This window comes from Tympanuchus pallidicinctus, unplaced genomic scaffold (assembly GCF_026119805.1).
Source record: "Tympanuchus pallidicinctus isolate F22 unplaced genomic scaffold, pur_lepc_1.0 scaffold22, whole genome shotgun sequence".
In the NCBI taxonomy this organism is placed as follows: domain Eukaryota; kingdom Metazoa; phylum Chordata; class Aves; order Galliformes; family Phasianidae; genus Tympanuchus; species Tympanuchus pallidicinctus.
In genome coordinates, this window is record NW_026294739.1 from 13,681,101 (window position 1) to 13,699,414 (window position 18,314).

Below are 18,314 nucleotides of genomic sequence, written 5' to 3' on the forward strand. Positions count from 1 at the left end.
TTAGCTGCGCTGACAAAAACTGTGCTGGCACAGTCCAAGCAGGTGACATCTGACGGCAAGTTTCACAAGTCAAAATGGGTTTACTCTTGGCTGCTGGTAGCATCCCAAATGTCTGGCAGGGCTGGCTGCTCGTGATTTGCTGTCAGTTTGGGATGACAGTCTCCTGACTTTTGAGCAGACTGTGACCTTGGGCTGCAGCCAGAGACACAAAAACGGTGTTCATGTCCAAGACGACGCGTTGAACATTGAGGTGCATTTGCAGACGTGAAAACAGGGGAGCCCACTAAAAGCAGCAGGACAGTTTGACTACTTTTGATTCTTTTTGTTCTTTCAACACTCTCCTACCTCTTTGCACACTGAGAAACACTCTGTATTGATTATGCTGACATTGACAGCAGAGCTGGAATTTTTTTCTTTTTTTTTTCTTTCTTTTCACATCTGAGATGAGAAAGTGGGTTATGATTCATCTCACACAATCTGAGTCAAAGCGATTCCTTAAAAAATAAAGAAAAAGAAAAAAACCAAACAGTTTTGATGCATTTCCATCAGAAGAGAACAGGCTGGAGAAGAACATTCGGCACATGAGAGAGCCCTGTTTAATTCCTTTTCACCACTTTTCACTCTCAGATAAAATCTGGCCTTCCCCCCACAACTACACTTCAAGTGACACTCAAAATGCCCCCAAAAACTTACTGGCAGGAGACAAACCACCGTATCAAAAATGACAGCATGAGACAAATGCCATCAGAAGGAGAAATAATAAATGGCACACCATGCTCTCACCCACCCCCATGGAACACTGGTTGCTAGACTGGAAAGTAACAGATTACTATGGCGAGTTATCAATTGTCATAATAGCCATAAATAATCTAAATGCTGAAGTCCGACAGCATTAGTGGGTACATTATATTAACAACACTTAAGATTACCAAGTGTGGTCCTGGAGTGCTTTCCTTCCCCCTTCTTATTTTCACAGCTATGTTATTAGCCCTGGAAAATAGGGCTTGTGATCTAAATGCTGGGAAGAGCCTTCAGAGCAGTTGTGATTTCTCATCAGACGAGGCTCACAATCCCATTTGGTTGATTTTCACACAAAATAAGAGTGAGGCCGTGGCTGTGGGTAAGGCACGGGACTTGAAGGAATTCTAGGCTCAATTCCCACTTTGCTACTGATTCTCTGCATGATGCTGGGTGAGTCATCTAAACTCTGCTAGTCAGCCCCTTATTTGTAAATTAAGGACAATAATAATTTCCCGGTCTTGCTGTATTTTCAGTTTGGAAGCTCAGAGGGATGCACACTGTTTCCTACTTGATGTTAAATTTGCACATAGTGCACTGTGACTGCAGTCTCGCTAGCAGGCCTTAGATGTTACTTCAGTACAAATAAGCCAGAAAGTAACATGGAAGCAATAGCAAATTTGCCACAATAGCTTCAAACAATAGGTGAGCTGTTTTCAGTTGTAAAAAAAAGCAGAAAAAAAGTTCATTTATGTTAGGTCATGTGCATAACTATTTTCATGTTGGTGGGACAAAGATTTGACTGGGGCTGTGTGGCTAGAACTGTGGTTTCTAATCCCAGCTCCAAAACTAGCTGCCTGACTGAGAAATTCAGCCCTACACTATGATCAAAAAACAGGAAGAATGTTATGCCTTAAAACACTCTGAAGCATTATCTGAAGTGAAAATTATTTCTAGGAAACTAAGTCCAGGAAAACGTTCTCACACTTTGTCAGACACACAAATACGCAACTCCTCTTAAAATACCTGGGAGTGAGCATTTAGTGCTTATGAAATCCAGGATGGAAAATACTGTCTTGTATCCAAAATGTCACTTAAGATGAGATGGAGGACAAACCTTCGCCATCCCACACGGTCCTAGACTAAGTCTTCCTCCAGCCCCCGGCCTCCTCGAGGAGATTCCCAACCAGAGGTCCTCTGGGAGCCACTATTTATGGTTTTAACAAGATGATGACACATCCACAAAGAACCCCCCTGAGACGAGCCAAGTCTTTCATGTGGGGCAGGTCACACTTTCAATTCTTAACGACCTGAGTTAGCTATGGACTGATCATCGAATGACTTGTGTTGGAAGAGACCTCAGAGATCATCCAGTTCCACCCCCCTGCCGCGGGAAGGGTTGTCAAAGTCCTGATGGCTCATTATCAATACTTCATCCATTCCAGTCCACAGAGAGTTTGGTTTGGGCACATAAATTTGCTATGAATGAGCTGGATTCTCTTTGAACTGCTTCTCAATTAAAAAGATTTACTTCACATGCAATCATGAGCTGTTAACTTTTGTGGGCTTGACTATTAGTCTCATCATTGTCCAAAGTCTTTTCAGAAGGCGGCAGAGCTGTGCTATCCATTTGTACAACGTCTACCGCAGGAAGGGCCCTGTTGCAACATAAGAAATGACTACCAACTTCACAGAATAATTTTTTCACGGATACATTCATTTTTAAACATGTAGAAGAAATCTTGAATACCACTGTACTTCAAAAAGACATTTCATTATCACGTTTCACCCCTCTTCGAAGACACCAGGAAACTGTCAGCTTTCATTTTCTGACTGTTGCTTCAAAAATAATTCCATTCACGACCCGAAGCCCACGTTTGTTTCACAGCACATAGGCAATCACTGAAATACCTTTGCAAAAGTGCTAGCTTGCTACTCTGCACTTATTCTCCATTAAATGACTTCTGCATCAAATCAGTTCTATTTAAAAGTAAAAAAATATGTCTAGATTGACTGCCAGCAATTCAAGCTAAATGAGGGACTTAAAAACACCAAGGTAGTCATGCTGCTTTTTACCTGCATCAGTTTGCATTTTATCACCTACAGCAACAATGGGTAATTTTACTTTTAATGTAAGGTTCAGACCACATCTGTGAAGCAGCGCTGGTCTCTCTGTACTTCAGGAACACTCACAATGCAAAGTCCTGTCCACTTCTACGTGGATATGAAAAGCAAAGAAGGAAGACAAGCCTCCTGCCTCCTGGCACATGTGGGTAGCAGGTGCTCAAGGCATACAAGAGTGCAGCCTTCCCTCATTCCTGATGGCTACGCCTGCTTGATCTTCATTAAGAGATGAATGCTGTAGACTTTGTAAGACTAAGATCTCTGGCATAAAAAGATACAGGTGCTTGGCTTTTCCAAAACATTTTCCTCACAATTACTGCAAGGTTGGACATGGATGACATCAACAGCAGGAAGAACCAAACTTTTGCACCCACTTTACTCTTTTAAATGCTGAAAAGCAACTTAAATCAGCTCACAGCCACTGTACAGCACTGTTTTCTTGTGCCTCTGGAGATAAATGCAGGCAGACATGCTATGTTTCGTTCTCCTGCCATTCACAGGTTTCCTCTTTTGTACTCCCCACGTAGAAATACTGGGCAGCTTTAGGTTGCATTAAGACTGTCTGTGTACATTAACTGCCCAAACCCTACCTGCAGTTGCTGTGCAAGGATGCTGGCAACCACAGGACTCCCTGAAAGCAAATTAGATGGATATGGCAAGCACTGACAGAAGTGAGACTGAAGAAACAGGCTCTGAAAGCCATTTACCAGGGTAATTAAAGCCCCTGGGGAGCAGAGGGAGGGAGCCTTCCCCTGCGGCATGCCACAAGAGGGCAGCTGGGTGCTGATGGTGCTGCAACACGACCTCCCAGCACAGGCTGCTCCCCGCTGCTGTACCCTGAGCACAAATGCTAGCATGTGGCTTGAGCACAAAAGATGGTAACCTGAACTACAATGCAGAAAAGGGTCCGCATTGTATGTTTGTTCTTTCTGTTTTTGTGAGTGGTTACATAACAGAAAATGACTGCTGGATCATCCGTTGTTGAAAATCTAACCTACTATTTTCCGATCCAGATGTTGTGCGGTCCAGATGAGAATGCCTGCTATCTTGCACCAGAAACCCTGTCTTTAAACAAAAGGCATGATGATGCACCACATTACATGGCAAAATCACAATGCAATTATGCTCTTTTAATAATAAGATGCATCTTTTAACAATAACCTTTTCAATGAGCCAAGATACACCGACTTTCATTTTCCTTTTCTAGTGGCAATTCAGAGAACTAAGAAGCTACCTGAGCAGAGAGGAAGGGGATGCCTCTTACAGAAATGCCAGGAGAAAACAGAAACGCAATGCAGAACGCATTCATTTAATAGACAGTAGAACTGTTTAGCCCACAGAGCTATGCCAACAGACAGAGATGCCACAAATGGAAGGCGGCCATTTCTGCACAACGTAGTGAGCAGTCTCATCCCCACACAGAATCATACGATCACAGAATCACTTTAATTGTGACACTGCATCTTAAAAAATTGTAGAAGATGAAGGCTTCTCTGTAGGATGCACTCCTACAACCACTGCTTGTATCTGAAGGACCATGAACACTGAATGCACTGGAAAAGGAGTGAAAGGGGAAAAAAAGGAGTCTGCAGAGGTGAAATATCTACCAAAGATCTCACTAAGGTTCAGGATGAGAAGGAAAAAAAGACAAGCATCCTGTTTGTTGGCCTTGCTCTTCACGCTACTCAGCACCATCATTTCCAGTGTCAAAGCTGGAACATATGACAAACACATAAAAGAAAAATACATCTCCTGAACTGTTAGCTCCAAGACAAATCAAGGCCCCTTTATTGTACAAGAGCATCATTCTTGTACCTCTCTTCTCCCTATGTGCATTCCTACATTACAAGAGGAAACTGCTATGCTATCATGGACGTAAAACTCCTTTGGTAGATCTAAGTGCCTTCAGTAAAATGCCAGAAAATGCTTCTTCCCTCCAGTTAGGAAAACTCCCTGCTGTAGGGAGTGACTCATAATCCAGAAAGCAAGAGAAGATGGGGGGCCCTGATGGCACTTTTCCAGTCTTAATCAGCACTGACTGCATGGCAATAGAGACTGATTAGCTGCCAGAAGTTCTTTCTTTCTAGGATACTTGAAATTGTGGTCCAGAACAGTAGTGACCTTTGTGTAGTCTGTGTTCCATTAAAAAAAATGCAAAATCAGAGGCCGTAGCTTCCCATGGTGGCCAACAAAATATTTTGATAGATTTATCCTAATCTCCTGCAGATCTCCATTTCTCCTTCCCCATCCTTAATCAATTTCCACTCCAATAAATATTTTCTTCCAACTTGCCTATCTGTGATCACACATTTAGCAATACAGAGGGCTGTGACAGGGAGAAAGCATCCTTAACAGACACTGCATAACACATGTGGGAATCCTTTCTAATAAAAAGGGATTAGATTAAAGACAGCCAGCTACCACAGATCAGCAACTGAATCAGCAGTAAAGAGTAACCTAGACTTAGGAGACTTCAATTTGCTGATCTGTCAAGGACTTCCAGAGAGAAATCACTCTGTATGTCATTCCATAACCTACAGGAGGGTAGGAGGTGATACGCACAAAGACTGGGGTACTTAGATGCAGTATGGTGGAGTGGGCTTTCAACAAAACTGAGAAAGTAGAATTACCAGAATTGTATGTTTAACTCCTAAAAATGCACTCTTTTTGTTCATCTGTTTAAGTACGATGCTCTCTGATTATAATTCTGTGATTAATCACTGCCTTGCCACTGCCAGCTAGAGGATTTCCCAGTGACAGATCGTGCCGCTGTAGTGAATCTAGGCAATAACTGATCTTGCTCCTTCAAAGTGTGCTTCCAGCATGCTGTTTCTTGGCTTACCAAGTTCCCTGGTTCCTCAGGAATGCAGCATGAGACATAATATGCTACCAGCTGCGTGTGCCTTGGTGAGTAGTCACTGGCTACAGCAGTTTCCCCCCTCTCTGAAACCACCTCCAGTAACTTGAACTCAGGGAAGCTGCAGAGAAGTGTTGTGGTGAGCAGAGATCTGATGGAAGTGCTGGCTGGCTGGCTCCCAAACTCAGCTCACCCAGTCTCCCAGCAGCACCAGCTGGCATGGCCAGGGCAAAGAGGCTTCAGACTCTTGCTCCTCCTCCCTCTCCAGGAACATCGGCCTATGCTGAAACAAGATGGCTCGTTGGTAAACCAGAGATAAGGAAAGTGGAACTGCAGCAGGAAGATGGTTATGGAAAAGATCTTAGTGTGCTGACAGGGCAAGTAAAATGACCTTTCTCCAGTCTGACAGTTCAAATGTAATTATTCCAACAAATTATTTCCATGACTTAATATAACGCCTTGCAGCTTTCTAGCAAGGTTAATTAGATTCCTCAATTCAAAACCTATCTGTTCTTAACCAACTTTTAATATGCTGAAATCCAGTTTTCTAAATTCAAACTAATAAAAGTGATTAGCTGACAGCTATCTGGTATGCTACAATTACCATGGCATTTAGACCCCAGGCAGAAGATATTTAATGCAAATCAGAGTCAATGTCTCTGCCCATTTGTCCTTTTTCTGATTATTGGATCAATGTGCCATATGAATCTTGTACAATCCATGTTACTATGCTAAACAAATAAAGAATGGAGAATAAAGGCAGAGATACTGGTTCAGACAGTTAACCAAAGTTGAAAGACTCCTTTTTTCCTCCCACACTTAATTTCTTCTTTCCACATGAGCATGAAGTTGTGGGGAGGCACAAGGCTGACAGCTCAGTAGATGGGTATTCAGCTCTGACAAAGCCAGAATTAGTCTAAAACTCCCAAGCCTGCACTGCCATATCTGAAATCCTCAACCATTGTGATCCCAGAGACCATTTTCCTCTGAGAGTAGGTTGGGCTGGAATAAACCTAAAGGGATGAGGGCAGACCACCTCTTTGATTTTATCCCACCATAAAAAGCAGTTGTGTCCCAGGACTGCTAGTTTTGTTTTGTATTTTTCTTGGAAGGTATATAATTAGTTGTGGCTATGTTTCCCAAATTGCCGCATGGGGCACAGCATGCTTAAAGCTGAGGAGTTCAGCTCAACACACAGTTTATCTGCACATCAAGAATGCCATGGCTGGAGACTCAGAGATGATCTTCAGTGGCATAGACTGAGTGCAATTAGAAGATCCATCAGGTGCAGCTTGTAATTAAGCATCATCTGCCCAAGGACGACCAGTGTTGTTGTTTGATTTTCACCAAGCAGCTTGCATCATGCACAATCACTCTATCTTTGATCATGCTGCTGCTTATAACAACATTGGCAACATTTCCAAACGATCTGGATGCTCCTTTCCATCTCCTGTTCTCCTGCTGAATTAAGAGCTACTGGCAAGGCATTGGTCTGACCTTCCATCCGATAGCCAAATTGATGACCTAACATTGAGAGACCTTATGTTCCAATCCTCTGAGCCATGCATCCCTGTTAGATGAATAAGCTTTTGATGTACCACGCTCGCAAACAGAGCAGAACCATCTCAGTGATACATTATTAGCCTGCAAAACCCTAGCATTTCAGCTCCATAAATACAAGTGCTAAACAAAACTAAAGCTTCACTTCAGGAAGCAATTTCTGAGCTGTGAGGAAAATTAATCACTAGAACAGCTTACCAGGGTAGGTGGTTGACTCACCATTGCTTCAAGTCTTTAAGATAAAAAGATTAGATTTTTTAAAATTTTTTTGTTTTTTAAAGTCCTGATTCAATCAAGCTTTTTGGGAGAAATTGACAGTAGGACCAGTAGGACAACGGGCTGTATAGTGGCAAGGTCTCTTCTGAACTTAGATCCTGTGAGTTTCCAAATATTCTGCTCACCCAACTGACTTACCGAGCTTATGGAAAGAATGGAGTGGGCTTCAGTCCCTGAACTGGCTCTTGCCACTTACAGTTCTGCATTAAGAAAATTACTGTAATCAAATCTCATGCTTCAGGGCTTCAGCCGTTTGCCTGAAGGGAGCAGGAAAAAGGCTTCTCCTTCTTGCCCGCCCACACTAATAGCTAAGTACATGTTATGTTTGTTTGGCTTGTTGTTGCTTCTCTTTTAAAACATTAGAGAGTGAACTCAAATGAGAATGGGGCAGAGACAAAGTCAAATGCAGCAACACAGAAAATGCTCTCTGGTTATCCAGTCTTCAGAAAGTCATTCTTGCTTACACTTAAATCTGTACCAGTCATCAGCTTTGACGACAGTCACCATTTACAAAGAAGACATTTTGGCTGTAAGGGTGGACACCATGGAAGGCAGAGGATACTGACGGAGAATGGGGATTGATATCTACCCAATGTCACAGAATTATGTTTATCTGATGAGAACATCTTGACCTTCTCATGTAATCAGATTCTTTTCACTGAAAAATCCTTGTTTATTAGGACCTTGGTTCCTCCTGCTTTCCAATTAAATAAAATGACTGAACCTTCTTTAAGTCAGACATGCTTTTGTCCAACCAAAATCTATAACCAGCAGACCTACAGGGCAATCTAAGTGACATTTTTAAGAAGTGATGAAATAATGGAAGGCGAAAAATGACAAAATGAATAGCTTATTCTAGCTGTTAACTATATCAATTAAAGCAGTTTGTTTCCTAACAACAGGACACTGACGCTTAGTAAGAAACTAAACAGACAGGCAGGATGTATCAAATATGCCCAAATCTCTTGACCTTAATGAAGGATTCACAGTCTGCAGCACTTGTTTTACATAGAGGTAAGACACATATTTTATATGTATAGAAATCTAAGGTAATTCAGTTATATGCTCTTTCCAAAGAAATCAGCTCATTATCTTTTTGCAGGTGAGGAAGACGACATAGATATAATGACTCAATCAGCTCAGATTTATCTTCCTCATATTTGTTGGACACAGTTCTGGGCTAATGGGTGTCCATATAAAACCAACCCGATTGATTCAAAATGGGTTTCTTTTTAATCTATGCCAGCACACAGGAGCAGAATGCATTTACATTGTCAGGTTCCCTGCAGATGCAATGAGAAGACAGGGATGGGGCAGATGGGCAAGGAAGTGCATGAAACCTGAATTCACCCTGGTAATCTACAGGCTGGGGACAGACGGTGTCAAAAAGAACCAAAAACTGAAAAATTCCACTTTGTAACCAGAAAGACTGTAAACATACAGCAAGTGAGCACGAGATTTATGCTGAAATTACAGAGGAATTCCTATGGATGATTACGCTTCCAGCCCAAGCATGGAAAGCAAGTCTATCAGTACGAATGTCACTGTATTAACACTGCAGCTGTCATGCCTCCCTCCCCATTACCAAACCTGGTATATACAGAAAGGGGCTATGGAAAGACTGATTCAACGTGACATGGCACTGCTCACCAAAGTAGTCATCAGAGGGAGGATTCTCCATGTCATACAGCATTTTCTTCGTCAGATGTTCCAGCTCATCTTCAGGCCTGAAGGCAGGAGTGCTTGTTGTGGGTCCAGAGCTTGGATACCCACTCTAAAAAACAAGAAAAAGAGAACAAACAGTTTGTGATGTGGTATGAAAGCATTCCCCTACAGTAAAAGAATCTATTGACTGCTCAGTGCTGAACTTCATTGTCTTTTTGCTTTTTTTAAAACCCAAGAGATTCACACAAGTAAACATCCCATTTAATGTAATGAAAATGGACTCCTAAAAATGTCCAGCAAAGTGCTACATATCCTATTAGAATGAGAAGAACTCTGTGCCTCATAATTAGGTGTCCACTGGGTAGCACACAGTAATAAATAAAGGAGAAATATTATTCCAAGGATAACTTGATACAAACATTTTCCAACACTGAAAAAAGACTTTGGAAGCATTTCAGTTTGGATTTGGCAAAAGCTTCCATCATTTAACAATGCAATAAAAGAGAGGCTAGAACAATCATTCCTACAGTCGCGGAGTGTATAGACAAAGACAGATAATTCCAAGCTGCTACTTTTGTTCTCTTCTTGTTTGTTTTGACACAAATTCTGCTGTTAACACTTGCAAGAGCAGGAGGTAACCCACAGATTTTTAGTGCTAGGGATACAAAGGTTTTAGTATGCACTTAAGAACTGAGACCTCTTGGCCTTCATGTGCTAACAGCTAGCATAAAATATTTAAAGTCCATCTCAGTGAGCTTTCTCCCTGGAAAACAGCAGAACTACAGGCGTATTTTGAGAAGCACAGAAATAGTCACATGCCTAAGAGTTTCTTAGAAGAAGCTAAGTTTGGTGTCTGCAGTGAGAAACTCGGTCATTTCAGGATTAAAAACATGCTGACATCAGTTTTCCTTCTGTGCACTGCTTTCTTGAAAGACCCGCATGTGAAAACTAACTTATTTATGAAATGAAGTATTTGAATAAAGGAAGGGATTTAATTGATCAATCTCTACCTTCATCAAAGATCAGACCTCACATAAGAAACTTCTGAGTGATAGTCTACAAGTAAGCACTTTTTCATGCTCTTTCCCTATTTAAAAGGGAAGAAAAAGTAAGATCATTGGAAAAACAATACACCTCTATCCAGCTTATATGGAATACACCTGACACAACGAATTCTTATAAAGCCAGTCACATTCAGCAGAGAACAGCAGCTTTAAAACACTGCAAGAGAATTAACTAAATACTTTTATTCTTTTTTCCTTTCAGGCAAGAGAGAATTTCAAATGAGACATCAATCAATGTAGAGAAGGTCTCCAAACACTGCTTAGCAATAATACTTCAATCATCCACTCCGAGAAACCAAACACTTGCATGTTCCTGACCTCGTCATATTTATTTTTCTAGGGCCTGTGCTAAGCTGTGTTCCATCACCTCTCTTTCCTGTTGACCTGACCTCCCTCACACATGCAGCACCCATAAGTGCAGTAGCACCACTGCGCTTCTTGGAAGTGCTGGATTTGCTGTGCACACACAACAGGGCAGTTGTACAGGCTGCTGCCTATCACTTGCTCTCTAATGGAGCAGCAGTGCACAAATGAATTGGGTGGCACGGTTCTCCTGGAAGAAAGAGCGCCTGGAAAAAGCCCCAGGCTGGATTCATTTCCTTCAAGGCTATGCAAGTTCTGTTTGCCATATATCCAGCACCCTTACCTGAGGATACAGATTGAAACCATACATTCAGGTTTTCCCATAGATGGTCTATTTTTCTGCTGAGGAATTTTTTTTATTTTCCTGAGCAATGTTCAATCAGTTTATGCACTTGTCCATGATTTCTATATGCCCAGCAGTTGTTCTGAGTAAGTTGCTGAGCATCTGCTAATCTTGAACGTCTACACATAGCTCAACAAATGTTCTTGCACAAAAGCAACCACCTATGTTTGGGTTACCACAACTTATTTTTTCAAATGGAGAGACAGGCTTGTATGGTGCACAGGACTTACACTTGCTTTCAAAGGCAAATAAGTGCCACCTCTGTGGGATATTTCGTTTTGGTATGGATAAGGTCATTCACTTAACAAATCTCAGAGCCAGGTACTTAACCCAACAGCACCAGATGCCCTTGGTGTTTTGTGGCTGTTCTTAGAAGGCTAATTTACAATTGCTTCACTAGAAATAATAAATAATGTAGCCCTGAAAAAAAAAAAAAAAAAAAAAAAAAAGTTTCATTAATAAAGCAATTAAGGCTGCCAAATACAAAGCATTTAATCTTGGAAGAACCACATATTTTCCTTTGCTCTCTTGTTCCTGTGAGCTGACCATGAATCTTGCCCGAACATACATTTTAACACAGCAAGAGCAGCCAAGGATTTATTAGCTTGAAAAATCAGTTTAGCATCTGGACATCTTATAATATCATTTCATCCTCTTTCAGTTTCCAGGCGGAATGGAATGAATGACCAGTGCTGTCCTGTGAAGGAATCACAGAGGATGGCATGGCTGTGGGGTCTGTGCCTCTCCTTCACGCCAGTCTCCACATCTCTGGAGCAGGAGGCTGCTCGTGTCTGTTTCAGGAAGGGCTCTGGCTGTGCCATTTAAAATGAAATATCAATATCTGCAGACTTTCTCTAGTTTGGGAAACCATGTATCCTCACACGCAATAAAAAGACTGCTCTCATATTTTATCTACGTTGCACTTTTCCAGATTGGGCAGATTTCTTATCCAGTATTCAACATCAGCAAAAACAACACACACCAACCACAATGTTAGGAGACATTTTAACTTATTTTGACTAAAATGCTACGATTTTTTGACCAGCATTCAAGCAATGCTAGGCACATATTTTTTCTCCTTGCATGGCACATGCTGACTATGTGCCTCCAGGAAAATGCAGTTCATACATATGAACATGCTGTTGAGTTTGCCGGGCACGCGCACACACAAACATAGAGAAGTGTATCTTTAGTGGATCTAGAATGCTTGTTTCAGCAAAACAGTTTCCTTCCTCCTCCTTTGTTAGCTCAGGGTAAAAATACAATTCTGGCTTTCCTTACAGAACAGTTGTGTTGTTGTTTATTAAACTTCCTCTGTTTTCTCCTGATCTGTACCATGATCAAGGCTGTCTAGAAATACAATTTGCTGCCTAATCTGCCACAATCATCTTCATGCATTCTCTTTTCTCTACAATGCTTCAGTGTACACTGCGCCTGAGACACAGAGAGCTCAAAGCTGTGCTCTGTGCTGAGCGGCCTCCCAGATCCACTGAGCATCCCAGCAACATCAGAGATTATAAAGTGGCCCGTGAAAATGGAAAAGAGCTCTGCTCTGCAAAGAGGGACCACGCTTTAGAAGCACTGGAGTACTATTTTTCACTATTCCCATCAAATATGGAGCAGCTTTGGGAAAAGCATGACGAATGCAGTTGTGTTTGCAGATGTGTATGCATTCACAAACAGATGGACTAGGAACTGCCAGCATTCCTAGGGTTAAACTCCATGGCAGAAAATATCTTCATGTTACAAACAAAAGGAAGTGAGTTAATCGCTTGTGCCACTCCAAGCAGTGCAACAACATCTGATTCATCTTCCTCATTAAAGTTCAGTTCCTAAAAAGCCAGGTCAAAAGAAGCAGTCACGTGGAATTGCTGCACAATTATTTTGGTACATGGAGTTGAAACTTTCTTCAGCGCTTCTCTGGTATGTGCTCTGTACTCCAGACCTCATTGGTAAGCAGCTGCCTCTGGAGCTCTGGCTGCCCAGACAGAAGGAGCTCTGGAGGGAGTGGGCTGCATTCTCCAGCATGAACTTTCCCCGTCCACATACAAATTTTCACCCAAATGGGTAAAAATCCCAGTACAAAATCTGCAAAGACATCTGAAGATGATGCAACCATGAATGTACCATCATTCAGAGTACACTGTATGCGGTCATTTTTTCTTGTCCATTTGCAAATGCTGCACAAGTTTCTTCTCTCGGAGAGAAAATCACTTCAATTATGTGTTCCCAATTACAGAAACGTGGAAATTATCTTCTTTTCAGAAGGTAGAATTAGCCCAATTTGGAATTGAAAAGCAGCCAGAAACATCTCACACTGATACTTACTTTCCATTTCATTTTTTTCTACTCGTTCATCTGCATGAAGTTAGCACTTTCCTTTCACTTCACTCACCAGAACTCGTCGTCAGTTAAATAAACAGTTAAAGAACATCTTTGCTCATTTCTTATTCAGTGGCCTGACAAAGACCATGCTTTTTCATTTAAGTTATTGACTGTCCAAAACAATCGCAAACTTTGAGACCAAAAAATTCAGCATGGTGCCGCATCTCTCCAACGAGTTGAGCTCCCAAAGAAATAACGATTGCCTGCAGCTGTAATTCAGTCTGTAATTAAGGCCAACTGAACCCTCTTACAGAGGAGATGCGCTGGAAAAAAAATATTTTAATTCTTGATTTATTTTCCCAGTGAAAAGTCACAGCTGCCTGAGTACATACAGATTCCTGAAAAGACGATGCTGCCTAGATTCCTGCCACACGCACATTCCTGGGTTCACTCCTGCTTGGAGAATAATTCAAGTCCCTCCAAAGAAGCTGCCCTGAAAGAGGGGATGTCCACCAACCTCTGCAACCCACGAATGGCCTGAAATTACAAGTTTTTGGGCAGCTGGGAGAGTGGCCTCCCCTGGGATGGGCCAGAGTGGGGCAAACCATCAGCGCCCCCACAGCCACCACTTCCCAGAGCAAACCAGTAATCCAGAGCGGACAGCTCTGGCAGCAGAGCCCTCATTTATTAAACAGTGGCATGCTTTGAAATAGGGCAGTTTTGTAACTACTCCAAAGCTCTAGAGGATATTTTTCTTTATTTTTAAACTTCATTATTGTAACTCTATCCTCACTTGGTTATCCACGCACATTCCCAGTCTTATTCAAATCCTGCTAAGCTCCGATTTTCAACAATCTCTTGTGACAGTGTTACACAAAATATGTGCAATAATAATAATAGTAAATTAAATATTTCTGTTTTAAACTCACAGCCTGCAATTTTGGTAAAAAGTCCCTTTTAGGGATGCAGACAGGTGGAAGGGGAGATATCTTGTCTGTAAAATCAAGAGAATAGAGCCAGAATGCTTGTTTTGAGTATCTGGAAGCCAGCTTTTAGCTTGTAGTCATGAAAACAAAGTGTTGGCTTCTGTATATTGACATTGAATTAAATAGAATCACCATATACACACACACACACTAAGCACTCAGAAAAACGGGCTTAATGATATTTCTCTGTCAATTATTCAGTGCTTACAAAGTTCTCCAAGCTTCTGTGATGTCTTTTAGTAATGTTCAAGCACACTAATAAACAAGCATGACTGTTTCGTCCTCGGATTGTTTGCATTCTCTTATATGCAAATATACCAAATAGCTTTTCTTGCCGTTCTTCACATTATCACTTATGATTTGAACCTGGAAGAGCTGGTTGTCTCTGCTAGGTGTTACGGAAGTTGGATGAGCTGTAAACAACACGAGCTGGCGCGCTGAGCATGACTGTGTTAAATGACAGCTTCCACTCCTATTGCGGGCAGCCACTGTTTCTGCTGGACACTGTGGCTTGTTTACAATACTCAGGGTTAACAGGAGATGAGCTACACTTTTATGGAGCAACACTGGCTATTTCTAATTAGAAAATGCAAAACAAACAGATCTCCAAGTAATACGTATTTGACATGTTATCTCAGGAAAAAGCAGATTTAAACTACATTTCAAATAAGAATGCCTATAAAATGCTACATTTTAATGTCCCATTGCTGCTGAAATGTATATAAAGAAACAATTGCAGCAGTGCCTGATCTTGCTTGGGGCCTCTTGGCTCTATCATTACGTAAATACTCTTTACTTGTCAAGGCTTATCTCGTACAAAAAGAATAGTGGGTTGTTTTTGTTGTTGCTTTTTTGTTTTGTTTTCTTTCTCCTGTTAACCCCACTTACTTTGGTAGGGTACATTTCAGCCACGAATTCAAGGTGCAAGCTGGATGGTATTGTTGAGAAGCATCACCACTATATGAATATGTGGATAAGGAGAATGTTTTTTGTTTTTTGTTGTAAGACCTTGTAAGACCACGTGCACTAAAGACATGGCACACTTATCAACTCCCCTTGTTTTTATGCCACTATAAGGTGGTCTTCCACTGGCTGCCTTCAAAATATTAATTAGTTAAACATTACATTTACTGCTATCAGCAGGTCAAAATCTGCATTTTAGAGTAGGAACTGTAAGAATCCATAGAAGAAGAGAGTCTCAAAGCCTCAGCTATAAGCATGGGGAAGTCCTGGGGATGGGCTTGAATTCACTTCTTGGTGGCTATACACCTCAGGATATTTAGTGCCATCTAGGGCTTCTTGCCTGAGGACATGACGTACAGAACTCTCTTCTGTAAATCCAGGTGGCTACTATTGAAAGATGTGGGCAACTCTGGTCACAGTGAGCGGCTCCTCTAAGAGGGCTCATGAGCTTCCAAACCAACCAAGCCACATTCCTATCTCAATGGACAAGTACCAAAGCACCCGGTGAAAGTGAGAACACTCCAAAATTCATAACAATAAAAAAGAGATGTTTGCTCACACAGTACTTAACTTGCTTGGACACTTCACTGCCACAATAAAAACACTGAGACTCACTACATGCCTTCCAAAACGTCCCTTTCCAGAAGCAACCCTACAACACAAGGAGTTAAGTGAGATTGGCTCCGTCTTCACTTTTTCATTTGCAAAGCATTTCACAAAGGCCGAGCTCAACCATTCCTACAGACAATGAAGAACGACACCAGACCACAGGCGGGCACAACCCCATGGTGCGCTGCCTTCCTTCCCCGGCGCACCGCAGCGACGAGGGAGCTCACCGCCATTCCGCATGCGGTGACGGGGGTTTGACTGGGTGCCTGGGCCGCGAGCACCACCTGCTCTGCGGTTCAGGTTCGTCGCCTCCTGACAAAAATTGGCCGTCCCAGCTGCAGTGCTTTATCAGGTAACAAAAACAGAAGTGCTGGGGCATCGCTTGTTTCAAAAGAAAAATAAATCTCACCATTTTAATGGGACTAATTTTGCATGTGAAACTTGCATTCATACTGTATTAACAGTTTAAATATAGCTTTCTTGCCAGATGCCTGAAGATGCTAGAAAAGATACTTAAAATATGCAAATGGGTTTCTGTTTTAATACACAAAGAAAGTTAAAATCACATCACTTTCCATCATCAAGACAGGTTTCAATCTAAGTTTTTTTCATGTGAAAACTATAACAGCAAACAAATGGTTAACCAAATGCATTTAACCCACTATCTGTAGTCTCAGTTTTAGTCAATTGTGACATGGGCCATTACACTTCCCAGGGCAGCAGTGACTTAAATGAAGACTACATATTTTGCTTAACATTGAAAGATTATATATATGTATAAATTACAGTAAAAAAAAAAAAAAAGAAAAGATTCTTAGGCTGGAGCAGGCACTTGGTTCATCATCTACAGGATTGGAGGGCAGGATTCCTGAAATTTATCCTCAGCAATATTCTTAACCAGTCTGATCCTGCACCCTGCTGTTTTAAATGCTCTTCATAACGTTCGGCTGTCTCAAGAGAGCTTGAGAGTCTCAATGAACTCATGATTACAAAATGCTTTGAGATCCTTGAATGAAAGATGCTGAATGAGTACAAATTATGACTATTGTTAATTATCTTAGGTTGCCAAGTTGTGTCCTCTTCCACTCACATGTGCCTACGTTTTGTCTTGCAAGATTACGTCTTCAAAAGAAACACAGCTCTCCCAACATGCCCCATTGCCCAGGAGGTGTTTTGTTATTTAAATAAAAGCTATAAGAATAATATTAGCTAAAACAATACTGTGGCAAAAGCAAATTATATTCCTGCTGGTCTCAGAAATGACTTTCTTTTGTCAGAACAAGAAAATTTTTCTATTTTACTCATGTTCTGATCCCAGATACTTGTTCTCTTTTCCTCCTGTGCAGCTGCTTTCTTTTTAAGAGAGTTTATTGTTCTTCTTTTAGGTCTGCAAGACTCTGTTTCTTGAAATAGCTATTGTATGATACCAAGCCCTTTAGCAGTATGAGTAGAAATTCCTTTGGAAAGCAGATGGGGAGCTCCAAAAACATCAGAGAGGGTGAGCACTGAGTATGAGCATTCACTTGACTTTCAGCCTCTCATGTGACTGAATGAAGGGAGAGAAGGCTGAAACCTGACAGACAGTCCAAACATCTGGATGCTGCCCAGGCCATACAATTGTCTCACTCCTCAGCTGAACCGTGCTTCAAGTGAGATCAAACCTATCCAAAATGACACTGTTTCTAGCGATGGAGAAGCGAATTTGCAAGTAATAATGAGAAGACTGCTATTCTAAAATCAATAATAATAATAATGAGAAGACTTATTCTTCAAAATCAAAGGAGAACTCATTTGCTTGCACTTCAAGATGCTGTGGTAAAAGATTGTAGAGAAGAGTATTAAAAGGGTAGTGATAGGGCTCAAGACAATATGTAACACAGAAAAGAACAGAATTCATTCTCTAATTTCTACCTCAATTACAGCATCTCTGTATTTCATACCATCCATGTGGATGGTTTTGTTGCTGAATGGCATTATACTACAGCTTTATGGCATTTAAATTTATTAATTCTCCATATGAAGAGCCCTCTCCAGGTACCTCAAGTTTGCCTGAATCCCAGTCATCAAACATTGTGTCAAGCACCATTTGCAATGACCATTTCCAATTTAATTCATGGAGAACAATCTCACTGTACATGATCAGTAGCTCTCAGTGGTTCACTGACACCACCAGCCAGCAAGCCCCGGCCTCTCTACGTCTCTGGACCAACCTATGACAAAATTACCTGACTGCAGTTGATAATAATGACTGGCAATTAAAAGCTTTTCAAAGATCCCTCTCACTTTTGGTGAAACAGAGATGTCCATCAGAAGCAGACAGGTTGCTGGCAGATATAATGCTTTTTGCTCATGTTAGGGACAGGGAAAGTGTATAGCAGCAAGGCATTAGATGTACTTGCATATGCCCTGTCAGGCAGAAGCTATGACACAATGGAAGCAAG

At 41.4% G+C, this 18,314-nt stretch overlaps 1 protein-coding gene across 8 annotated transcripts in view; it reads right to left on the bottom strand.

The window, feature by feature from the left end:
• The window catches only part of LPP (LIM domain containing preferred translocation partner in lipoma), a 310,262-nt gene that overhangs the window by 64,098 nt on the left and 227,850 nt on the right, over nucleotides 1-18,314 (bottom strand). For all 8 annotated transcript variants that reach the window (XM_052686960.1, XM_052686961.1, XM_052686957.1 and 5 more), the window contains one exon: nucleotides 9,206-9,329. In XM_052686960.1, coding sequence (XP_052542920.1) covers nucleotides 9,206-9,329 — 124 coding nt within the window. The remainder of the gene's footprint in view (nucleotides 1-9,205; nucleotides 9,330-18,314) is intronic.